The sequence below is a fragment of the Sparus aurata genome, chromosome 10 (genome assembly GCF_900880675.1).
Source record: "Sparus aurata chromosome 10, fSpaAur1.1, whole genome shotgun sequence".
NCBI lineage: Eukaryota > Metazoa > Chordata > Actinopteri > Spariformes > Sparidae > Sparus > Sparus aurata.
In genome coordinates, this window is record NC_044196.1 from 12,219,826 (window position 1) to 12,245,524 (window position 25,699).

The window sequence follows — 25,699 nt, forward strand, 5'->3', positions numbered from 1 at the left end:
GCATTTTAGAGAAATGAAACTATATTTTTCAACATCAGATCCTATGTAAAAAGTGTAAATTGCTACACAAACAGTTTTTCATTCACTACCTAGAATCACCCCTGTCTTCTGGAAACTCTGTAATACTGATCTGTTGGTAAATGTAAGACCTGTCTGAATTAAGTTTAGACATTTTCTTCAAATGAAAGAAGCACTGTGTTTTTGTACTGCGCACAATTCACAGGGAGGTGACTTTAAATCAACTCAAGGACTCTGTTTAAGGTTAGGGAAAGACTGGTTTTAGTTAAATATTAATAAAGCAGCATTACAGTGATGTCATTTTCTGAACTTACTACGTTGTTACAATACTTTACCCACAAAGTCAATGTATTCTCATCAATGACGAGTATTGATCAGAAAGCATTGTGTTAGGGTCTTGTGCTCATATTGGAACAGCTTTGGATGAAAGTTGCTCAGACGATGAACTGTATTGATCTCCATTATGAACTCAATGATGGCACGTCAGTCCTATTGATCTGTGTGATTGACGAGAGAGAAAAGTAAGTTCAAACAAAGCACTGACACAAACATAATAGTTCCATTCAGAACAATATGAAGAACAAACACACCTTTATTATATCGGTGAATGAGAGCTGACAGACAACTAAGTAATACACCGATGATAAATAGGATAGCTACAATTATAATAGCTGCACCAGCTGCAACTTCAATAAAATCTACTGACGTCACTTCCTTCTTCAGCCCTCCTGCTGTGAGTTCAGCATCTGCATGAAGACAGAAAACCAGTGTTAGTATCTGATATCAGGAGCATCAACTCATCAGAGTCAAACCAACACATCAACAACATTTATTCTAACTCAGCAAACGTAGAAATGAGACAATAAGTGACTAAATGAACGGGAAACTACAAATAATCATCCGTCTGACAACCAGCTGCTGGTAACACAACAGAAGTTACACTACATGGCCACACGGTGTCACTGTAGCAATGTATTGACTTATTTACCAAAACCTGCTGAACACAAACAAACTTTGTTCTTCTGAATTTTACCTTAGGTGAGATTTATTTCAGCGTGTTCATATTGAATTCTCCAACACGTTGTGCTTCATGTAATGTTCCTGCTTCCTCAGGTTTTTACCACGTGTTTGGCACCAGTTTCCCATGATGCATTATTTCTCTATGAGTAACCATGGTGACCTACCTTCAGTTGATGCTGTTGTGATGACGTTGTGTTCCTCATGTCCTCTGTTTTCTCCACGAGAGGTCACATTCAAGACAAAATGTTCTGTGGGTGTAAATCAGGAGGCTGTTAGATTCTGATGTCTGACCTCGTGTGGCAGTAACATGTTTCCATCCTGCACTGCAGCAGAGTTCAGCTCACCTGTGGTCTGCAGCATCCATCTCCTCGTTATCTTGTTATAATTAGCAGCCAGATCACACCAGTAGTTTCCAGAGTCTTCAGTCCTGAGTCTGGACACATGAAGTCTGATCCGTCTGTCTCTGAGGGCGTCTTTGTCACACTGGACTCGTCCTGCAAACTGTGGATCCTGAGACTCTGGGACATCAACGCTGTTAACCATTTGATACAAAAGCTTCACAGGGTTTGACTGGAGAAAACAAAGCATGTTGGTGAGAGACATGTTGGTTTTGATGGTACTGTCCCATCTGATGGTGATGTCATCGTCCTCCTCTGCCTGATAGAAGGTCGGTGTCTTTTTCCCAGCAGACATCACTGCAGACAAGAGAGAGGACAAAGAGAGACATCATGTGGACTAACATCAAACCTCACCTCATTTCATCCTGAAACACTTTTATCAATGAACTGAGAGATCCTGGAGCCGCCTGAGTGTTCAGTCCGAAAGCAGCAACCTAGATGTTGTCCTCATCGTGTCAAGAAAGTGATAACACCCGACTAGGTGTCCATTATCAGGAATTAAAGGGCCACTTATACCATGTCACTTGCTAAACAAACAAAAAACAAACAAAAAAAACAAACATTATTTTATATTTTCAGACATTTTGGAATCAAAATCTGAAGTTTTTTAACAAACAATAACCTCCTGCAGCACCTGAGGGTTGACTAATAGCTGTAACAATGTATTATATGTATGTAGTTTCACAGGTGTTCATCAGAGGTTAATTGACGCCCTGCAGCCAATCAGAATTAAGAATTACCCCAGACCATGATATAAATGTTCTTAACTTTTAACCAGCAGCCAGAACTGCAACAATTAAGAGATGAGTCAACAAAGGAATATTAATCGTCAACTATTTTGATAATCGATCTACAAAATATCTCTTTCTTTTAATATAATTAAATCAAGTAGCAGGACTACTGACCACAGACAGAGGAGGTCAGAACGACGAGCAGAACCATCAAGATCATCTTCTTCCTGTCAGAGAGGAGACAGTTTTATTACAGGAACAAGATATGACTTCATCAAACATGACAGGTTTTATGATAAACTGGTTTGATCTATTAAACTTAAACTTCTGGCAGATCAATGGACACATTATTACTATAAGTAAGTAAATATACATTATTAACAGGCTCGTTCATGAAATTAACACTTTGTCTCAGTGTCACATGTTGTCATGACTCGAGATTTAATTTAACTTAAATAAAATTTCTGCTGAAAGAAGAGAAATAATTTCGCCCTTAATGTCACATTTTTTTTTTTACAAATAAATAATTGTCTAGATTTATTTCAATGTAATTTGGGTGATTTTAATTAATGGAATATAAAACATGGTTTTGAGACACTTTTCTATTTTTTTATTCCTGCAGTCTTCCATAATTACAACCAATATCGTGCTCACATGCTAATTGTTACACTGTACATACAACTACAGTTGCATACAAATCATACTTAATGCTCATTGTGATCATTTCTGATGACGTCTTTCTATTCTAAACAAAATGGTTACATTAAAATAACAACAACTACCTTTTCTCATTCATAACAAGTCTGTTCAACAACTGATTAAATTTGAACACATGCAATACAAATATAGCAATGCAATATAGTAACAGAAACAGAAGACAAAGCTGCAGCTCCAGAGGAAATCAGACTCAGCTCATCATGGAAGCTCCACCTCCCAAACACCAGACTCCCTTTAAAAGACGCTACATTTTGAGACTCATTGCGTTAGGAGACACTTTATAATCGTCCTGTTAATTCACAACATACTGTGACTTTTAAACTGACAAACATTATGTGTGATTCATGACACAAATGAACCGGGATCAGAACATTATTTGTCTCTCTTCATTCACTAACATACAAAGTTTTCCTGAAATAAGGTCCCATGAGGGAAACTGAAGGGCTGTGACTTCTGCTCTCTACGAATATAGAAAACACTTTTAAAGCAGTTGTGCAACACTGATAATCTAAATTGTCTTTGGACCAAGGCTGCAGATACTACATGGGCTTGTCAGTCTGCACCGCTCCAAACCGGTCTGTGCCTCAAACTGCAGCTAAGCTAAGGAAGGAGGTTATTTTGAATGAAACAAAACAAAGAAAGAGGTACAGACGTTAAAACTTGTCTGTCTTATCTCACACAGCATTTAGAACAAGCTGCTGCATACAGACCAAACGATGAACTGATTAATGAAGAAAATAAATTAAAGTTAATGATTCTTATCTTCAGTCGGAGCTCCAAACTAACCATTTCATTAAGAAGCACCCAATAATACATTCGAAATTAATTTCTTAACACCTTATTTAAGTTACTGTAGAACAACAAACAATGTTTTTCTTCATGTAAATCACAGCTCATACAACAAGAAACTGCGATGACCTTGACTACTTAAACACAGTCAAGTTTGAATCAACAGAACTTGTTATACCTGTGTACACACCCTGTGGATGTTTGTTTAAAAGTATTGTTTGAGATCTTGTCAATCTGACCTGCTTGTGTCTATGACACTCTTTGTTCTGCAGCTTATCATGTGTGTTGAAGCTGCAACAGGGAACTATTCTCTGAGAAAGTACCTCCATTAAAGATTTTGGAGAAGAAATTCAAACTCAGGAGTTCAATGTTTACAATATTCATGAGACTATTCACATGATTTTTTTTTTTTCCATAACTGAATAAAACAAGCTGTTCTCGGTGGAAAATAAGCTCCCCAGAACACTGCTTGAAGCTGGAAAGGTGGCAGGGTCCGCCAGGGGTGGACTGGGACAAAAGTTTGGCCCTGGACTTTTTGGTCCAGACCGGCCCACAATCTGCGCGCAGATATTGTGCCAACTCGCCCCCACTATACTAAACAATATCCCTTTATATTCTGAAGCCTTGAATAAAATAAATGATAACTACACAGTGTGTTGCTGACTTGCTCAAGGGTGTCTGGGTTGGGAAGGGTGAAATAATCTATGGGTGGGCTCACTGGGCTGCTTGGGGTCTCTGGTGAGATCATCTCCACAGGATATGATGTACTGGGCCTGTCGCCTATCACAAACCTGGACATGAATAATAGAGTCCTAGTGTGGAATAGGTTAAGTTTGAACAAGATTACATGCACATAATGAGTCTGCATGCAATCAGAACTTTGGCTAGTTGGCAAACAATAGTATAATGATCTGAAAAATGTACAACTCGTCTAGTACAACTAGACAATGAAGCATGACATAAGAGGAAATACTTGTAATTTGTGTACTGCATCATGAGTAATATGTATGCAGATGTTTTATTGTAACAGTAGTTAATCAGTGTTTTATTCATTTTAACTGTATAATGCTGTAAAACTGTTGAAAGGACAATAAACCATAAACACTGACTGAAATAAATATGTAAAGCATACATATTTGTTAAGTTGTTAGCTCAACATCCTTCATGACCAAATTGGAGTGTGGGCACGAAGAAAGGTGCATGTTGGCACTTTAAACACTTTAACTCTGGTGACCTGATTTGGGGGATGTCATTATAGGTAGAAAGGATCAAAAACTGTGAAAATAGCAGATCTACATGCTCAAAACACATCACATTGCAACATGTGAGTTGTAAGCTTGTAGATCTGCAATTTTGTGTGGCATCCTTTAATGAAGGTATGAAATAGGGCGGTTAAGTGGTTAATAAAAGCAACTAATCAATTAATCATTGTAGTAGGCTATATGAATATGGTTATTGTTTTCCAATACTTTAGATAACTAGATTTAGTTGTAACACACAACACCATCCAGAGTTTGCTATTTATTATGTCAAGTAAAGTTCATAGACAGTTAAGCAACCGTTCTGAACCATTTATTGTGCTGTGAGAGCTTTTTTTTTCTTTCCCTCAATTTTTCCGCACCGCCTTTGCGTTTTTTACTTTCCTTCTCCATTTTTGTTTTGAATTACGGAGCCCTCCGTAGGTTTTTCATGTGTTGGTGTGTAGTTTTTTTTTTTCTCTTGCTCTCTCTCATCATCGACTCCTCATCATTAAAAGTGATTGGACGGGGGGGTCTAGAACATGTGTGGGTGGGACTCCTGGGCCTCTGTAGCCTCTCATAGGGCCATTGGGCCAAGTATTCTTTAGACAGACAAGCCACTGGGCCAATCGTCACCTCTCTGCTGTGTCTGCAGCTGAGCACTGTGGGCCGAGCCGATGCATGTCTCTCTCCCCGGGCCGGGAGAGTTACAATAGTTACCAAGGCAAGCAAGGCATGGCAAGTTAAATAAATGAATAAAAAAATTAATTAAATAAAAAACGGTCGTCCATCGGCCCATTAGTGACCGACCCACCGGGAAAAGTCCCGGTACTCCCGATGGCCAATCCACCCCTGGGGTCCGCCACATATAAGCAAAGTAAAAAGTATGGAATTGAGTTTGTTTGTTTACTCAGTTTGTTCAGTCATGAAAACTAAAATTAGTCACTGAAGATCTTCTTCAAAACTACATAGTGTCTTTTTCGAGAACATATAAGAATTAGTGGACAACATGCAGCTACATGATAACAGACAGTATGAGAATAAAAATAATACTCAGTTTTAGTTGAGTTTACCTTCAGCAGAAAATCAGCAGGAGGACGACGAGAGTTACAGAAGACAGAGACAAGATGTGATTGAGCTCCAGGTCCATTTAAACGAGTCGGTTTAACGAACACAGACAGAAGACTGAAGACAAAACTGCTGCTGCAGAGGATCAGTGTCGACTCATCACAGGAACTCTAGTAATCAAAGTTTTCCCAAAAACTGTGGAAGACATGTTGAGACACGAATCAGACTCCATCACCAGACTCCCTTTAAAAAACACTAAATTCTGAGAGTTATCGTGCCAGGAGACATTTTATAATGACCCTGAAACCCTGTCTATAAAATATCTACAAAATATTGTTACCTCTTTATGTTTACTTGTCAATCCGGCAAACATTATACACGACAATATTTCTTTCTTTGTTGCATCTTGAGCTGCTGTAACAAGTGAATTTCCCTGTTGTGGGATAAATTAAGACCATGTAATCTAATCTAATCTAATCTAATCTAATCTAATCTAATCTAATATTAGTTAGAGTTGATGGTTTTACAGAGACGATGACTAGAACCCTGCTGCTTTCTTTGTATTCTTCCAGTATACTTTAAGTGAAGTGACTCAACTGGCTCAATAAAAACAATACAAACGCTTAAACCTGCCTACATTGTATCACTCAGGAGGCGGTTTTATAAGCTTTTTCCCTTTCTGGATGTAATTTTTTGCCAATATAATAATGAAACCACTCATGTACATGTTCGGTAGAGAATTTGGACTTGTTATAAAAGAGAGACATCTTTATCGAGCATATCCGAAAGGTGCTTCTGTAAATCATAAGGCAATATAGAGTATAGTGACAATCTGTAGAAACATGTCCCCTAGTTTCCCCTCATGAATCGCGTACAAATGATCTCGTGTGATTTCGGAAATTATGCGGAATTTAAGTGTCAGTTATCATATATCAGTGAAGTGACATTTCAAACCAGGTGCAGGTCGCCTCTTGCAGTTACAATCGTTATTATCCAGGAAATAGAAATAGAAGTTACTGACAGCAGACAAGTGGGAAACAAGGCTCACCTGTTGGTCAATGATTGGAGGAGATATATGGAGAAAATATAAAACATCCACACGGAGGCTCCGTTACAGACAGAATACATTTAAAACTGTCTTAAAAAAACAGAAGAGGAACTTAAATAAATCCAGACCATCGTGGTTAAAGTCACATTATTATTAAAAACTCCTTTCTCGCACTGCGACTTCCGTGAAGTCTCGCATCTTATTCACGCGTGCGCGCGCGTGTGTGTGTGTGAGAGAGAGAGACCTCCCATCAACATCCGTCCTCTTTAAATTTGATTTTAATTGACAGCTGACAGTGAAAGTGGAGATAATTAATCGCCAGGGAGATGCTTGGATGCGGGAACTGCAGCACTTAAAACGAGGCTGTAACATATGCCGAATTGCTCTCCCTCTTCATCTCCCTGCTGGTGTTGACTGAACTTGATGTAGCAGAGTGATAAACATTCTCAAAATGTTGCAAATTAATTCCTAACAATGATACATGTTATCCTGGACATTCAAATTAATTCAAAAACCTTCATGTGATTGGTGTGTTAAAATGATACATAGAATATATCTTTGTAAGATAAAGGAGTGAAACTAAAAACAAATTAATTAGAGCTGTGTCTTTAGTCTCCGCCTCTTTATTCCCCTCCAACTGTCAAACTGAGAGCATCATCAAACCAGGAGTCTGTGCAACTTCATTAAACATAACGTGACTTTAAATGTGTTTAAACTCTGGATGAACTTTCTATGAAAATTACGAAAATAAATCAAAAATAAGTGACACACTAGAGCAACACATGTTTATCAATCCACCAATAAAAATAGTCCCCAACAAATGCAAATGTTCCTTTGAGTAGAAGAAAAAGGTTCAAAGCTGGATACGCAACTATGAGGTAAAGAGCTTCTACGTTGAGAAAATGTAGTGCCAAAGAAAGGCCGGACTGACAGCGATGTAAAGCGGTGTGATATTTCCCTATACAACGTACACTTGAACTGATATAGATTTTTTTAGGTGAGCCTTGTTTTAGGTGGTTAATTTCTCTTTTTCTCTGGACCCCGTTCACTGCAGTACAAAGCTGAGCGTCTGGGCTGGAGCAGCTCTCTACTTCTCCAAACTGAGGCTGCGCTGAGCGGTGATTATGGTAGGAAACAGATCGACTATAGATATGTACTTTATATGACCCCACTTCAAAAAACACGAACTATCCCTTTAAGTGTTTGTAATGAGCACTGACCAGTTTTGAGGCACCCTGTCAGGTGCAAAGTCCTTTTTTTAGACCACAGAGTATCTTGTCTTACTATAGATAGACTCAGGTGTGCCTACTTCCTCATTCATGAAGGATTCATTTCATACCTCCTGGTATTTTCCCACTGAGCTGAGACGACGCTCTCATCAGTTTTTGTTTATTTCTGCAGAAACACGTGAGGACAGCCCGGAGGACAGGTACAACCAGTTTCTGTAAGTTTATACAAATGTGGCGAAGCAGCAAGGGTCTACGTTTTAAGTTGATTAAGTTAGCTTAAAAGTTATTTAAATCCAACAATGCCACCCAGGGGAATTTCTGCCCCAGGAAATATTTTAGGTGGACACAACCACTTTGGTATAACACAAAGAAAATCACTCAGCAGAGACGTGCTTCCAAAATATACAAGTTTATTTAATATTTCTCTTTTTAATGAACACAATTCTTTAAAAGTATTATATACGGTCTGGTGCAGATTATTATGTAAATTTTATTGCACAGTTACCGTTTTGGCCCCATAACCTTCACTCGAAAGTATAATCAAAATTAAAGGTGTAGTACACAGGGCTGTGGGCCTCCCAGCGAAGGTGACTAGCTGAAGGAGAGGGGAATGGGTCCAATGAGACACACCAAACATGAAAACCCACACACCGTCAGATCACACCAAGTTACACGAGAAAGCAATGGCTGCAGCCTGCGGGAAGGCTGCAAGTCCAATTCTGCCCACAATACCATTTTAGGATCAGTATGCCGGCTGACTCTGAGGGACACAGAGTCCAACTTCGTCGCTGATTTTCCTCCAAGCTCTCTCCTGTTTTGTTCAAGTCTCTGTGTATCTGTTTCTGTCCCAGAGCTCCCGAGCTCCGGTCTCTGTATGCGTAGTGTGGTAGTATAGTACGGAGCTAACGAGCTCCGGGGCCCGAGCATGGCGCATTGGCCACAGTTAGCACAACAATTGAACAGCTAGCTTTTCTCGCTTGTTGTGTCGTTCCGAGCCGGGGCTGCAGCGCTCCGGGTCTGCTCTCTGAGCTCTGTACCACCATACCGCTGTACATGGAGTGTGGTAGTATAGTACGGGGCTAACGAGCTCCGGGGCCCGAGCACGGAGCATTAGCCACAGTTAGCACAGCAATAGAACAGCTGGCTGTGTATGGAGTGCATACAGAGAGCGGACAATAAAGGAGAGTGCTTGGAGAAAAGTCAGAGAGGAAGTTGGACTACCTGCTAAGTTATGAAAATGTGTGTCTGTAACTTGATTACAGCGGTCTGTTGTACTTTACTATGAACCACAGTAGCACAATCACAGCTGATTTTCCCTCATACTGTCTTGTTGAGTTTACTCGCTTCGACTCAAAGGAGTCATTGTAGGAATAGTGATATATTATTCACATGAACTGAGTTTTCAGGGGAGACAGTGAGTGTAAGAATTACATTCATGTGTCCTTCATTTCCATAACTCTGCCTCATATAGAATCATACAGAATGTAGTAATAACATATTGCATCTTTTAAGATAGCCTACATTGGCTTTAGGTTATGAACAAGATTTGTAAACCATATTCACAGTATAAACTACAACTTCTTGATGGAGTTTTACCTGAAAGATATTCTTTTGTAGAAGTGCACCATTGGGATATTTCAGAATAGCAAAAATCATGTATATAAATATATATGTTATATATTGCTATAAAGTGGTCCTTATTGGATTAAGTAATTTTAATTTGCCTAATACAATCAGATACTGTATTAAAATGATAGATAATGCAGTAGGCATTTAAATGCTGTTGACCTAAGTAGAGAGGCAGGCTTATATATATTACAAAATATAAATGCATTTCTCTTTTTTTTGGCTGATTTAATTATAGATTTTCCTTTTAGTTTTATATATGACAACATTTATCTACATTAAAAAGAAAATTACTAAGTCCTGCAGTTTGCAGGTGTCATAAATGCAGCAAGTTTCATAGAAGTCGGAAATCCCCACTGTCATGAACGAAGCACGATTAAAAGACTGGATGTAGGCGGGGTTGGACATTCCTGCAGACTGCAGCCATCGGTACTTGTTAACTCTATCACTCTGGTACTTGGGGGTGTAACGCAAGTCCTAACCCAACTAACTCCCAGCTCAGGACTACACCAACTTCCGTGTTAAATTCCCTCCACAGGAAGTGACGCAACCCGATGGTCCTTACAAATTAAAAGTCAGTAAACATTTTGTCACAAAGAATGTATATATATTAAAAATTGTCACCACTGAGAACACTATAACAACTCAACCTTAAGACATCATCACCAAACCAATGGTCAATTTTACTGTCCAGTGTGTCAGAAAAGGAACACAAGTTAAAATCTGATAAAATTATATTTGATTTCTGCTGAAGACTGAATGAACTCTGATGGCGGATCAGTTATAAAACCAGTTTACACTTGATGCTAGTGTTACTGGGAATCAAAAGGAGACAGACGGACGTCGGCTCAGTTCACTGACCTTTAATGTGATTGATTATTGATTGGTTGACATGTCATCATCACACAGTGGAATATGTAGGCAAACACATCAGCTCTTTGTTTCCTCTAACAGACTGGTTCTGATCCATTCTGACTTCTCATCAATTAAATTCATCAATACATCCCCAGAACTAACTGACTCATCAGTTATAATGTTTTTTAAAGACAGCTTCACATTTCATCATCATATCCTGTCAAACTCTTCTAAAAAGACATCATCAAACATTTGTTCCATTATAATTATAATGGAACAAATGTTTGATGATGTTTCAATAATTTAGACATTTTACACAAATGTTACTGATGATTTTGTTAGTTTACACCTCGTGAGCTGATTCATTTTCAGCAGGATTCATCAGAGACTCACAAATGTACAACTGATTTAAACAGAACTTTTCAAAGTTGGTCAAAGAAAAAAACAGAACAGAACCACCAGGAGTTACAGGATAACCAGGTCAGAATGATTTCAATGTTATGGTGAGTGTTTGCGCTTTAGAACAATCAATGAAACTCCTGAATATGTTTTTCACTCCCTTGTTGTTGATGCACAGTGCCCCCCCTCGTCTTTCTTGATCTCTATTTAAATCAGCAAAACACGTCCAGTCATTTTCTCTAGACACGCACCACTTGGAATGATCTTTCGTAGGCCCCCAGGATCTCCCCGGAACAATACTGATGCACTTCACATTTTCGACCTCTGTGTCATGTGATGTCTTAGAACACCAGGTCTGAGCATCCACGGTACCGATGTTCTTTCCAATGGTGACGTACAGATCTCCTGCTGCAGGACACAGAATGAAAACACACAAAACCAGCAAACAGCAGTCAGTAATGCGATATCCAGCGAATGAAGAACATTCAACCAGCTGATACCTGAAAATAACATCAGGGAGACATCAACATTCCTGTTCTGTCTTTGGCTGCATGTTTTATGGTTGTACTAATGTCCTGTCCTGTCAAAGTCACATATCTCAGGCTTTGTGCAACAGCGGCTGGTGCTAACTAAACTTGAGTTTGAAGCAGGACCTTGTGTCCCTGCTGCAGGCAGCATCGCTCAGGAGCCTGGTGACATTTTTCTACCAGCACGTCTGGCTTTGCCGAGTCAAACCGAGCTGCAGCAATTAGCTTTTTTCCATTGCTGCTTTTATTGCGCCGAGTTAAGCCGAGCCAGCGAAGGCCCTGCTCTGGAGTAGGGCAAAGCTGCAGCTGCCCCACCTTCAAGCACACGAGCTGACGTCTTGATACTGTGGCGACAAACAAACACCGTCTCCCCCTCAAATCAATACTGAACTCATGTCTGTGCAGGAAACCTGAGAGAAAGAGGTTTACTGTTTACTGATGGTGATTATGATGTAATTTAGAGTGAAACATGTAACTTTGTCACTTTCCAGGATGTTTGGTGGGTCAGTATCTCAATCACTACACATTATAACAGCATCCATATGATTATAAACACCAGCTGGTACAGGTTTCCATTAACAGGAGGACACACCACCAAAAACACAGAGCTGATGATGTGTACCTTCACGCCTCTTTTGGTGCGGCGTGCTGTATGAACTGACCCACTGGTGCAGCTTAAAGCCGGCGCTACTTGGTTCAGTGTGAACAATCAAAGGCGGAGAAATGGCGAGCCTTCACTGCAGATTTAATGTGGTGTCTCTGTGTGAGAAGGGCTGGAGTGAACACAGAGCAGCAGACTGAGTTCAGGCTGCCTTTGTTACCGAACTAATGGACATGACGTCTCATTAACAGACTACAGGTCAAATCCCATAAACAAATTCAATTGTGGATCTTCACCCATTGATGGCAGATCGAAGGGTAAATCTTGTTTTGCTGAAGAGAAAAGAGATAGAAGACGGTGGTTTCGCTGCCTTAAATGGTAAAGTCCACTAGAGTTTTTATATGAACGTTCATCATACAATGAAATCCTGTCCCCCACAAATGTTTACATGCTACAATGGAAAACATGTTGTGATACAAACACAATTCCCCAGAAAAATGTTTTTATTTCAGCCCAAAGAGGAATTTATGTTTATTAACAAATCTTGTAACAACTGTTCAAGCAGTCCACTGCACCTGAGTACAGGCCCAGACAGATGTTAGATCAGTTACTCAACCATAACTTGACGCTTCAGATGGTTTGTTACACAGAACTGAGATCTGAGAAGAAACAGTCTCGAAGAGGACGGGCACTTTCAAACGATGCCTGGCAGGTGACTGGACAAACTATCTGTTTATCAGCGGCTAGCATTAGCTAATTTCAACCAGTGTTACCTCATGCCAATAAAGCCAATTGAATTGAACTGAACTGACACATCATTCCTGTGAGGACAACAATGTGAACATGTTGTCCAGAGAAGACAGATGGTGTGAAAGAGGAGTAAAAGAATCCATCTATGACAAACCGGAACGGCTGTCTTTGAACATAGGAGGTGGACTAAAACATCACTGATGACCACCTAAAATACAGAACTGAGTTCTCTCCACAGACAGCTGAACAACATTCACACCTGGGCTCACCTGAACCCAACGACTCACATGTGACTTTAACAACTCTGTGAGGGTGAATGCTTTCCCACAGGGTTGAAAGTCAGCGACGCACCACCAGCCAGTCAGAACCGAGGGTGTTAGTTATGTTTTTTTGGCCTTTCATGGCTTAATCCCATATGACAGCTGAGAGATGACAGGAAACAGGATGAACGAGAAGAGCAAATGGCCACAGGTCAGACTTGGACCTGGGCAGCTGCAGTGGACCAGGGTTAACTGAAGGAGCCTCTTGAATGAAGCGTTTGTGTTTTTTTTTTTGTTTTACATGTATTCCAAATATATTAATCTCACCTTCATTCTGGTCTTGCACAAAACTTCTGAAGTCATTTCCACTTTTTGATTTCAAGTTCCTGAACGTTGTTTTTGGGACTTCTGGCTCACGGAACATATCTGCAGCTTTGCGGAGCTTGTGATGAACCCAAGGTGGGAGGTAATGATCAAATGAGTGAATGTTGATATCCTGAAGGTGTTCACCTGAAAACAGAAAAACATTTCAGCTCAAACTGTGAAGACTTTGATTATGATGTAAATACAGGATAAAGACTTGACCTGGTACATTACCTATGGCTTGGAACGTGGCATAAGGGAATGTTACACAGATGAATGTCTGCCCATTTGTTTCCCCACTGTCAGGGTAAAAACTGTTGCTTTCTTTTTTGTAGGGAAATCTTGGTGTGCTGTGTAAGAGCCAGATTCCATAGTTTTTGTCTTTGTCAATCATGACGAAACCTGGGAAACATCAACAGTGAGTTCGCTTTAGCAAGTTTAGTTGGTTTCATTTGGAGGGAGTGACTTTACTGTTAGTCTACAAACATGAGCTCATGCCAGCAGCTGAAGAACACAGCGAGTGTCCTCTTCAACAGAAACTGAGCTACAGGACAGTTTCCTGACCACAATGTATGTTTGTGTCTTTAACTAAAGACATGAGAAGGAAAATCTGCCTGTTTTAACATGAAGTAATAATAAAGACGTTATTTCCACCAACCTTTGCTGTGGCCATATTTGTTCAATGCATTACATGTAGGAGGTTGATCATTGTAGGCAATATATCCAACATCTTCAGTACCTGGTTTCTACAGAGCATACAGAGGGAGATGGACACAAAGACTCGTGTTAACACAGACTCTCCTGACTGGTCGAGACCTGCTCATGAGATCACTTTGGTTATGAACTGGTGCTTATAAATAAACTGAGTTGACAGGTGTGATAGTGATTTACATGTTTCAGAATGACCTCATCATCAGCACCAGAACCTCCTACGAGTCAGTGTGAGGATTTAATGCCAAATCGATCAGATCAGAAAAAGGCTCTTACCAGATTGAAGTACGGTGCCAGAGTTTGAGCCAGGACACTATTCTGATGGTTAATGGGATTCTTGCTCAGTTCTGCTTTTTTTGTAGCTGGATCAATGTAATAATAATCAAAACTATCAGGCAGCTTGTACAAAATGAACCTGTTAGAATCAATGAAGAGAAGAAAATAATCAGTCTGTGCAGATCAGAAGACACCGTGACAACCAAACTGTGAAGACCAAACTATCAATAATTAAACACCTGATAAAACATTTAATGGTTCAAATGTTTGCGTTGGTCCGGTTAGGAACAGGACAGACCGGGTCAGGTAGGGTCAAGTCAGGTGAGATTGGGTTGAGTCAGGTCGGGTGGGGTGGGATCGGGTACAGTCAAGACAGGTCTGGCTGGTGGAGTCAGGTCAGCCCCCTTTTAGATTGGGTCTGGAGGAGTCTGGTTGGGTCAGGTTGGTTCCGAAAAACAGATAAAATGTAGATATTTTGTATTTCTAATATTCATGTCATCAAGTTTTCTTGCTATGTTTCTTGATTTTTGCAGAACTCGTTTATAATTTATCTGTTTAGTGGAATCTTAAATATCTAATCATAAACTGAGTAATTATAGATAATGATGCACCGAGAGGAGATCTGCGTTTCTCACACTTCACTTCTGTTCACATTTGACCAGTGGCGTGCACAGGTAGACACTAGGTGGTGCTAAAGCACCTGCCCTTTGCCCTCTGGACCAAGCAAGTGCCCTTTTGAAAGTTTTTTTTTTTTGTGGCCCATGCTTACATGATCATCAATAAGTGCTCGTCGATTAAAAGCGTGTGATAATATTGCCCCAATTAATATTACCTCCACCCCACCCCGCGCACACCTCTGTCAACGTGAACGCGCAGAGCGGACACAAACGGAGGCGCGTTGTAGCAGCAGACAGTGCACAGTAGAGATGGGAACGGCAGTTCTTTTTACTGTACTGAATCTCTAGAATCCGTTCATTAAAATGATTCGTTCAAAAGATTCGTTCACCGAATCGTTCAGTGCTCTCCAACTCCCTGAACTGATAAGCAGCCAAACGATCCATCATTCAGTTCATTAATCAGCCCTGAGGTTCACGTTCACTTACTGAGGGACGGTGCGTTCACGGACTATAGTACACGATTATTCGCGGGAGACGCAGTGCTGCTTTGAGTGGTATACATGCACTAAAACTAAAGTGAAAGTGTCCTTTGTGCACAGTAAAATCACTTAACATGATGCTACACAGATGTTAGCAACACAGCGCTAGTTTTAGCAGTACGGTTACTGAACGTGAATCAACTCCTCTGCCCTGAGTGAGTGAGTGACACAGCACCACTTTCGGCACAGTACGTGAACGAGAATCACGTCCTCAGCGACGCGAATCATGAGTGAGTGAATCACGTTCACCAACGTGAGGGACTTTTACTGTGCAGTTAGATTTATATGATAACAAGTTATTTCTTTGTTACAAGACTTGCAGTAATCTTGTATTTACCTTAATAGGCTATATTCAACCTTAAAAAATAGGCTATTACTAAAACTATTATTATTTTATTCTAGGCAGCTACAGCAGGGAAGCAGTAGGCCATCTACCAGCAAAGAAGTTGAGATAGATGAATCTCCAGATGCTATAATAAGGCAGCCGTCAGTTCTACATGCCGCATAAAGTGCCCTTATTTTTCACTGAGCACCTGCCCCCGAAAATGATTTTTCACATTTTGTACATGTAAACACCACATCCGACAATATCGAAACCAAACAAAGCCACACTAGAAAACAAAAATAAAATACAGTCCTGTTGGGAGTTGCATTCCTTCTTGTTCATTCATTAGTTCTCTCAGTTTCATCCTCTGTATCTAATGTTCTTTCAGTACTCTTTGTCGCTGTTCAAGGTCCTGAAAAATTTCCATTTCAGCCATTTGTCCTCCGGCTGTGTTTCTTGCAATCTTAAGCGACGTGTCAATTTTTCCATTACTTAGATTTCCTCTATTATCTCCATCCATTGTTCCTGAGTCAGAGGATCCACTCTACCTCATTTCCTTGTGATAGCTTTTTTACCAGCTATTAACAGTATTTTTACCAGGTACCTCCCCTGCATGTATGTATGTACAATGTACATTTTCCTCTGTGAGATTACACAAATAGAGATCCTTGCAGCTCAGAGGGATCTCATATCTTAACACCTCTTGCAGAGTTGTATGTACCGTCCTCCAAAGCAGTTGGACCTTATCTCATTTCCAAAATACATGTGCATGATCTGAGCTTAATGCTCCACATTCTCTCCAGCATGATAGATTCACACTCAAATATTTACTCTTGACCTTGGGCATGATAAAGAATCTGACCAAATTTCTCCAAGGGAACTCTCCGTATCCTCGAATTGGTGGATGTTTGATGTATTTTCCACATATTTAGCAAATCTTTGTCTGAAATTTCTATGTTGAACTCTGATTCCCTTTTCTTTTATATAATGAGTTGTATTCTTGTTTATTGTCAATTTTTGGTACAGTGCTGATATCAACCTAATTTTGGTGTACTTGTAAATACTAATTATTGTTTGTATCACACCATTCACTTCCATGGAGGGGTCCGTCTTGATTTCTTTATTGTTATAATCTCTTAGTTGTAAGTACCTGTAGAATTCATGTTTACTCAGATCCTATTTGACCCTCATGTTCTGAAAACTCTCCAGCCCCCCATCTTTTTCTCTAGAGTGCACCATGCCGTAATTCCTTTAATTTCCCACTGTTTGAATCCCTTGTCATAACTGGCTGGTTTGATTGATTTCATTTTTAATAATTCTATACCATAATTCCAGAGCAAACAATGTAATGGAGTCAATTTTATTTTTAATTTCATTGTATGTTTCTTTATCTCTGATCACATTCTGAATTGGGTATCCTCCAAACGCTTTCTCCATTTCTTTCCACTTTGCTGTCTGGTTTTCACCAGCAGAGTGAATATCTCAGCTGGGCTGCAAAGTAATATTCTTTCAGTCTTGGTAGACCCATATCCCCTCTGTCTTTTGGCAGCTGGAGAGTTTCAAACCTTATTCTAGGTTTTTTACCTGCCCAGATAAACGTTGATGTTATTCTGTTCCAGGTCACAAACTGGGTTTGAGGAACCTCTACTGGTAGAGAGGGAAATAAATAGAGGAGCCTAGGTATCACATTCGTTTGGATTATTTCAATTCTCGAGTTAAAATCTAGCAACAGAGTGGCCCATTTTCCAGTGTTTTCTTTTTTGTATCTCTTGGCTAATATTGTCATAAGTTTCTTTATATAGTTTAGATAATCCTTTAGTGATGGAGACCCCCAGATATTTTATTTTCTTTAGGTTCCAATTAAGATGATATAAATCCTGAATCTCTTCATCCTGAGAGGTGCCTGTACGTTTCTAAAAGTCCGATCAGTACAGGGAGTGATTTGTTCGGTTGTTCTAAGAAGGCTATGACATCATCAGCAAAAAGTCCCATTTTGTGTTCTGTTCCGTTCACCATTACTCCCTCCAGTTCTTCATTCTGACAGACTGATTCTGCCAGCGCAGTTCTATGAAAAGAGCGAACAAAGTGGGTGATAGGCAAAAACCCTGTCTGGTAGATCTTTGCAAATTAATTTTGTCAGTCAGACTTCCATTTATTTTAATTTTGGTGGTGGCCTGTTGTTGATATAGAGTCTTTATGCATTGCACTGATTTACTGTTAAATCCAAATTGTTCTAGCACTTGATACAAAAATTGATGCTTACTAATATAATGTTTTGTTTTTACTGTTGTGCTTCATCTACGATATGCAAAGTTCTTCTGATATTGTCCTGCGATTGCCTTCCGCTTATAAATCCTGTTTGATCTTCCTCTATAATTTCTGTTATGAAAGTATTCAATCGTTTTGAAATAATTGTTGTGTTTATTTTATAATCCACATTTAGCAACGAGATTGGTCTGTACTTTCCACAAGTGCTCTTTGTCTCTTCCTTGTTTGTTGATGACTGTAATGATTGCTTCAGTCCAGGATGGAGGTATTTTATTGTTTTGGAGTGTCCAATTAAAAGAAGCCAAGAGCAGTGGTGTGAGCTCATCTTTGAACATTTTATACCGCTCTGCGGGGTAGCCATCACTGCCCAGAGATTTATTATTCTTTTAATGTACTAATTGCATCATTTACCTCTTCCTTTGTAATATCGGCCGTTAGCCTATCATTTTGAATACTACCGATCGATGGCAGGTCCAATGAATTTAGAAACACTCATACAATAATGACATAAAATAAAATAATGACTGTAAAAGTATCGTAATGTTCACGGCAGGGACGTGCACATGATTGTAGAGGGGCAGGGGCTCAAAGTCAGAAACGGGCAGTACGTGCACACGCGTTGCGCACGCCAACATTTTTTTTCAGGCCTTTATAACACAATATGTAGATTAACTTAAAATTAGTAAACAAAGTACTTATAGAAAGCTAACTTATTAACTGTGTATCCTGTGTAGCTGTGACTGATATGTAACTGCCATTTCATTTGTGTCAACATATTATTGTCAACATGAGTTTATTAACATCATCAAAATACTGAGGTTTAGAAGACATGTAATTCAGCTGCGGTTCTTAAAAAGTATTAAAACACTGGTTTATTATTAGGTTATTTATTGGAGGGCAAGTGCAAACTAGAAATACAGGCTACACATCTAAAAATGTGACAAAACCAAGAAATAACTACTGTGACTGTTAGTAGGAACAACAATGTTTAAAACAGCAAAGTCACAGTAAACTCAATATCTGGAACAAGTTTAAGATTTGTGGCAAGATAAACAGCCACACAGACAGCTGTCAGATTATTATTAACTCTCATTAACAAGCAGTTAGCTTAACAAATGGACATTCTTCTGAAATATGACTCTTATTTAAGCACGGTGGAAGGCGACTTGTTAGCCCCGACAAGGAAGTTATGTTGATGGTTTATAATTGACAAAGGTTCAAGTCGCTCCACTGTCACGTCTCATCTACGTGTGTGGTGAAGTTCTGATGAGACAGCTCTCTCCCTACTCCCTATGGTCAGAATATTTGATCATTTCGTTTAGGATGCTGTCGACTCCACAGGCCTTTTTAGCTTTCAGGGATTGGATGCTTTCCGTCAGTTCCTGCTCTGTTATTGAAGCATCTAGAGGGTTTAAGTTGTCTTTGATTACTAATTCTAAAGTTTTCCACTTGGCATGTGTTTTGTTTTGGTCACTGTTCTTTGCAAAATTGCTGTATAATTCAGTGAAATAATTCATCCAAATGCTGCCATTCTGTATTGCCATTTGATCTCGTTGTGTTTTGTTTAGTGTGTTCCACTGCTGCCAGAACTGGTTTGACTCTAAAGTTTCTTCTATTTCAGAGAGCTGGGTTCTGCTGTGTTTGTCTTTCTTTGCTCTCAGTGTGTGTTTATATTGTTTTAAGGTGTCGTGGTAATGAAGGCGAATATTTTGGTTATTTGGATCTCTATGTTTTTCGTTTGATAACTTCCTTATATTTTTGCAGTCGTTGTCAAACCATTTGTTATTGTGTGTTTGTTTTGGTTTATGATTAGATGATTTCAAGTGTGATAACTTAAAAAAAAAAATTGCGTTAATTTTGCCCACAGCAGTGTTTACACCATCATTATCATGGGGAAATATTTCAGAAAGAAATAAATCGATTGAATATTGGATTTTGGAATTTTCAAATGCCTCTGGGTAGCTCTCCATGCTGTCTGGTTTCCATCTGTATGAATGTGGGGTGTTGTACAGTTCACTGGGTTTAGAGGCCTCATAGTTACTGTGTTCCCTCTTCAGATGATCTTGCTGTGGTCTGAGAGGGGTGTGAGTGGGTAGACTGTGAAAGCTCTGACAGACATTGGGTCCAGATCTGTTATTGCATAGTCTACCGTACTACTGCCAAGAGCTGAACTAAATGTGTAACGGCCCAGAGAGTCTCCTCGTAACCTACCATTGACTATATACAGACCCAGCGTGCGGCAGAGCTGTAAAAGCTGGGTACCGCTTGTGTCTTGGGGGGAGTTCGGGGAGAGGAAAGCAGGTTTCTCCAGGTAGGCCTGAGTGCTGATCTCCCTGGATGTTTATAGTTTCAGCTTTCTCTCCAGTTCTAGCATTCAGGTCCCCACAGAGCACATTTCCTAAAGTTTTAAATTGGTTTATTTTCCCCTCTAGAGTGGAAAAAATATCTTCGTTGTAGTATGGAGATTCTGAGGGGGGTATGTAAATAGCAAATAGGTAGACATGTTGGTCTGCACATTTTATTTCTTTGTTAATTTTCAGCCAAATATAGGATTCTACTTTTTTGATAATTTGAATTGAATGGGTTAGTTCTGATCTATACCAATAATCATGCCTCCTGAGTCCCTACCCTGGGCTACTGTTTGGAGTTTAATTGATGGAATAATAATCTCGACGAAACCGTAAGGACAACCAGTGGAACTGTCTCCTCTGTACCATGTCTCTTGTAAGACGGTCATATCAGAGTCTTTTACTTCTCTAATAAAATCTGGATTTTGGCTTTTTAATCCAAAAGCAGATGATCTAAGGCCTTGAATGTTCCAACATGTTATTTGAAATGATTTCATTTTTGAATGTGTTCTGTTTTAAAAATAAGATAAACACTAAAACAAATAATAAATTACCAAAAACAAGAAATAAACAATTAAATTCGATTAAATAAGAGATGTGGGGGGATAGTTTAGAGTGTGTGATGTATGATGTATGTATGTATGTATGTATATGAGTTTATCGCAAACATTTCACGATTCTGTCTCTGCTCATCTATTACTTAGCTATGAGGTTCGAGCAGAGCAGGTGTAGCATGTACTGTATCTCCCTGAGGTCACCAGTGGGGGGTGGGGGTGCCGCTCCTCTCACAACCTCAGCATAGTTCTGTCCAGTAGGCTGGGGTGCCTGTAGAGCTGGCTGTACTGCTGGAAGTAGGCGGGGGGGAGGGGGTCTAGGTTGTGGGGGTCTGTGTTGACTTGGTTGCGGGGTGTGTTGGTGATGCTGGTGATCTTGCGAGGGCCGGGGTGTTCTGGGTATCCTTGCTGCTAATCTGGGCTGGTGGTGTCTAGGAGCTATGGGAGGTCTCTTCTTGGCAGGAGGGTGGAGATGATGATTTTGCTGGTTGGGAAGGTGGTGGAGGCTTTTTCAATAATTCTCCTGAGTGAGTCTGCCACTCTCTCCTGTTGGGACTTTAGGTCGTTGGTGCCTGTGTGGATGATTATGTGGCTGGGGGATCCCAGCTCAGCCACGGTCAAGAGCTCCAGGGCTCTCTGGGTGTTAGGGCACCAGATCTTCTCGACTCTGTGTCTTGGGAAAAGAGTATGTTCATCTAGAAACTTCCCGTTGGAGTCCATGAGCAGGATGATTTCAGCCCTTCTGCCTCTGTGTGCCTGTGCAGTCTCAGTGGAGTGTGGAGTTGAATCCACTGGTGCTGGGGTGTGAGCATGGCTGTGGCTGGAGGCCGAAGCTTGTTGAGGTAGGTGGGGTGAGCTCCCAGGGGTAGGGCTGTGTGGAGGCTGAGCGGGTGCAGGGCTGGTTCCGGTGGGGATGGTCTGGCTCTGAGGGGTAGCTGTGGGTAGACAGCATTGTGTTCTCAGGCTCTCCTGTAGACTGAGCAGAGTTCTGTCCTTCTCCAGTAGTTCTTCTCTTAGTGCTGCTATCTCTGCCTTACAGCTGTCTCTGTCGCTTCTCAGTTGCTTCACCTCCTCACTGAGGTAGTCCAGCTGTCTGTTATGACTGGCTCTGACCTGCTGAAACTCTCTCAACCGAGTGTTGAGTATGTCCTCCTGTTCTCTCCTGAAGATGGTCTGGGTATCCTGGAAGGAGGGAGAGTTAGGCTGCTGTTGGTCCAGCTGCTCCCTGAGCTGTACCAGCTCTATCTCCATCTGGGAGAACTGTTCCCTCATGATGTTCAGAACCTCTCTCTCTTTCTTTGTCTTCAAAATAAGAGCTTTACATTGCACCCCATTGGTGTTTAGAACTGGGTTCTTAGCGGGGGGCTTTTAATTTGAAAGTAGCGACAGTTCGTAGAGAGAGAGAGAGCGGAGCCACAGCGGACAGAGAAGCGGCTTTAGGCTCAACACACACGCACAACACCATATTACGAGGAAATACGTACGGTAGATAACAGTGGCATTTTTATACCACTAGTTTTTTTGACATCCCTTTGCACAACAGGAACTTATGTATTCATTAAAAAACACACAGAAAGGGCACTTTATAATAGGAGGTAAAAAGGGCAGGGGCTCAAGCACCCTTTGGGCCTTATGTGTGCACGTGCCTGGTTCACGGGTCTGATTGTGAGACTGCAGTCTGACCCACAGTCACTACCAGCAGCTCTTCAGAGCAGCTTCACTACAATTACCGTAAATGTTAGTAGATTTGACCAGGCAAACGCGAACCACGGCTGGCTTGACCGCAGTTACTCGACCCTGCTTCTCTTAAATGTGTCTTCAAAGTGTGAACACTCATTGTTATGCTATGAAAGGTTGACAGCATAGCAACTGTCACCTCATATGTCCCCATCAAAATAATCCATGATAACTTCGTCAATGGAATCCATGTTTACCTTACATGTTAACCCTGAACTACCTAGGCCCTGTTTCAGGAAGCAAGTTTAACAAACTCTGAGTCAAAACCTGAACTCTGAGTTGACTTACCCTGTGAAGTGAAACTCTGAGTTTTCAGTTCCAGAACAGCTGATCTGAGTAACTTAAGTCGACTCTGAGTATGTTAACTCTGAGTTGAATTATGAGTTAACTCTGAGTAAAAAAACATCATCAATGGAGCTTCGATACTGTGATTCACCATGGCAACAGGGGAAAAAACAGGAAGCAGACATTTTTTGGGAGAAAAAAAAAGTAACACGGCTACGGCCGTAATAAAAATCACTGACAGAGTTTTAGATGCGGTCGTCTTTTCGTTTTGGATTTAACATCACTTTCTTTTATATTAGCTTTTGAGGAAGTGGTTGAATGTTGTTCAGTGTTTTATTTAATTTTATTTTAGGCTATTTTATTTTATTTAAATCAGCTGAAAATGACATAGAAACAGTCTCACGATGGCTCCTCACTTTGGTTTTATTTCACATATTAAACAAAGTAAAAGTTTATTCAGTGGATATTTTAACTTGTAGTAGCTTTTACCACCAACAGATGCTGTTGAACACACATCTGTGTCCCAACATCCTGCTGAGTAGTTGAACATGAAGTGGTGCTCACCTCCACCTGCAGCACGCTCGACAGAGGCAGAGGAGCTGGTCCTGAGTCAGGTCGCTGGGTGACCAGAGGCTGAGGGCGTCACTCACCCCCGAGGACCCAACATTAGAGGCAGACACACACTTACACCTACAGATTCAACTAGGAATCATTTGATCTTACACTCAATGCAGCTAGAAACACAGACTTTGAAATTACGTTGTTAGAAAAAATACAATAGGCTATACTGATGGTTACTTTCGTAGTTATCTGTGGGAAATAATGAAAGCCAAAAATAAATATGAGTTATTTCTCTTTTTCTGGCTGCTGGGAGGTGATTGATTAACCTGCCAAGTGATTTAAAAAAAACAAAAACAAAAAAAACAAAAAAAACAAAAAACGAAGAGGATTGTTCAGATCTGAGAGCACGTCAGCGATGACGTGTTGCCTGATATTCGCTGTGCAGCCAGAGAACATAAATGACGGACAGATGAGAAGCGGTCTACCGTTCAGTTCAGTCCTCGTCAGGGAGTGAGAGCTCATCTAAATGAATCTAAATTCTCCTCCTGGTGTAAAACTATGTGAATTATTTCTGCTTCAACATGATCGGACTGAGAAGGGAAGGACAGCCGCTGTCAGACAGCTCCGTCACACTCAGGGTTTCTTCAGGTAAACCTGCCAGTGAGCAGGTTCTGTTCACAGAGTCAGTTACCACAGTAACAAAGCAAGAGTTTAAGTTACCTCTCTTTCTGGAACTGAAAACTGAATTTCCCTCATCTCAGGGTTAACAAACTAAGAGTTTTCACAAAACCCGCTTTCTGGAATACCCCCCAGGTGTAGCGTAAAGCAGCACTTCCCACCTGTTAGAAAGACGGATGTGCTTTCATCCAATCAGCATTGATCCGTGTCATAGAAGGTATCTACCTTTTCCGGTAGAAGTTAATGTTGATGTGTTTTTGTTAATGTGGTTGTGTTTTTCTTTTTGTCATTGTCGTTTGCCCTTCAGGGCCACCGTATTTATGGCATCCCACAATATTGTCGGGTCGGCTTTTACTACTCTTTTCTTTCACATTTGACCTTTTGATTAAATATTATTTGATCATTAATATTATTGTAATATTTGACGCTGTATGTAATGTTGGACCTTACAAATAAACCTGACTGAAACTCTGAACGTCATCTCACCAGTCGACATCAACACCAGCTTCATTTTTACAGCTGATCCCAGAAACTTCTGATCCACAGCAGAGCACAGCGACGAAGAGGACGAGCGTCCACATGACTCCCTGAAACACGACAGTCATCTTCATCACACAGAATCATCTTCATCACTCAGAGTCATCTTCATCACACAGAATCATCTTCATCACTCAGAATCAACTTCATCACTCAGAATCATCTTCATCACTCAGAATCAACTTCATCACTCAGAATCAACTTCGTCACACAGAATCATCTTCATCACACAGAGTCATCTTCATCACACAGAATCATCTTCATCACTCAGAATCATCTTCATCACACAGAATCATCTTCATCACTCAGAGTCATCTTCATCACACAGAATCATCTTCATCACTCAGAATCATCTTCATCACACAGAATCATCTTCATCACTCAGAATCAACTTCATCACTCAGAGTCATCTTCATCACTCAGAATCAACTTCATCACTCAGAATCATCTTCATCACTCAGAATCATCTTCATCACTCAGAATCAACTTCATCACTCAGAATCATCTTCATCACTCAGAATCATCTTCATCACACAGAATCATCTTCATCACTCAGAGTCAACTTCATCACTCAGAATCATCTTCATCAGTCAGAATCAACTTCATCACTCAGAATCATCTTCATC

At 40.4% G+C, this 25,699-nt stretch overlaps 2 protein-coding genes across 5 annotated transcripts in view; both read right to left on the reverse strand.

Moving 5' to 3' along the window:
• Positions 1 to 255: 255 nt before the first annotated feature.
• The window catches only part of LOC115590482 (uncharacterized), an 83,978-nt gene continuing 58,534 nt past the window's right edge, over positions 256 to 25,699 (reverse strand). For 2 of the 4 annotated variants that reach the window (XM_030431851.1, XM_030431850.1), the window contains 5 exons: positions 2,342 to 2,394; positions 1,383 to 1,733; positions 1,203 to 1,286; positions 609 to 764; positions 256 to 515 (listed from right to left, as the gene is read on the reverse strand). In XM_030431851.1, coding sequence (XP_030287711.1) covers positions 508 to 515; positions 609 to 764; positions 1,203 to 1,286; positions 1,383 to 1,733; positions 2,342 to 2,387 — 645 coding nt within the window. In that variant the 5' untranslated portion in view covers positions 2,388 to 2,394 and the 3' untranslated portion in view covers positions 256 to 507. Of the gene's footprint in view, positions 516 to 608; positions 765 to 1,202; positions 1,287 to 1,382; positions 1,964 to 2,341; positions 2,395 to 5,984; positions 6,175 to 7,027; positions 7,194 to 25,699 lie in introns of those variants that run through there. The other 2 variants (XM_030431849.1, XM_030431852.1) reach the window with 2 other exon arrangements.
• LOC115590480 (deoxyribonuclease-2-beta-like) lies at positions 10,731 to 25,135 on the reverse strand. The gene is made up of 6 exons (XM_030431846.1): positions 25,023 to 25,135; positions 14,625 to 14,763; positions 14,296 to 14,383; positions 13,872 to 14,039; positions 13,602 to 13,784; positions 10,731 to 11,544 (listed from the first exon to the last, which is right to left on the reverse strand). The coding sequence occupies exons 1-6, from the start codon at positions 25,115 to 25,117 to the stop codon at positions 11,219 to 11,221; spliced, it is 999 nt and encodes a 332-aa protein (XP_030287706.1). The 5' UTR covers positions 25,118 to 25,135; the 3' UTR covers positions 10,731 to 11,218.

Bases quoted from the DNA above. Each gene is read 5' to 3' on its own strand.
- LOC115590480 (XM_030431846.1), bottom strand. From the start codon at position 25,117: ATGTGGACGCTCGTCCTCTTCGTCGCTGTGCTCTGCTGTGGATCAGAA. The intron at 14,764-25,022 runs GTGAGATGACGT...TGATTCTAACAG, and splicing joins GCTGGTGTTGATGTCGACTG to GTTCATTTTGTACAAGCTGC. The intron at 13,785-13,871 runs GTAATGTACCAG...TTCTGTTTTCAG, and splicing joins TGCCACGTTCCAAGCCATAG to GTGAACACCTTCAGGATATC.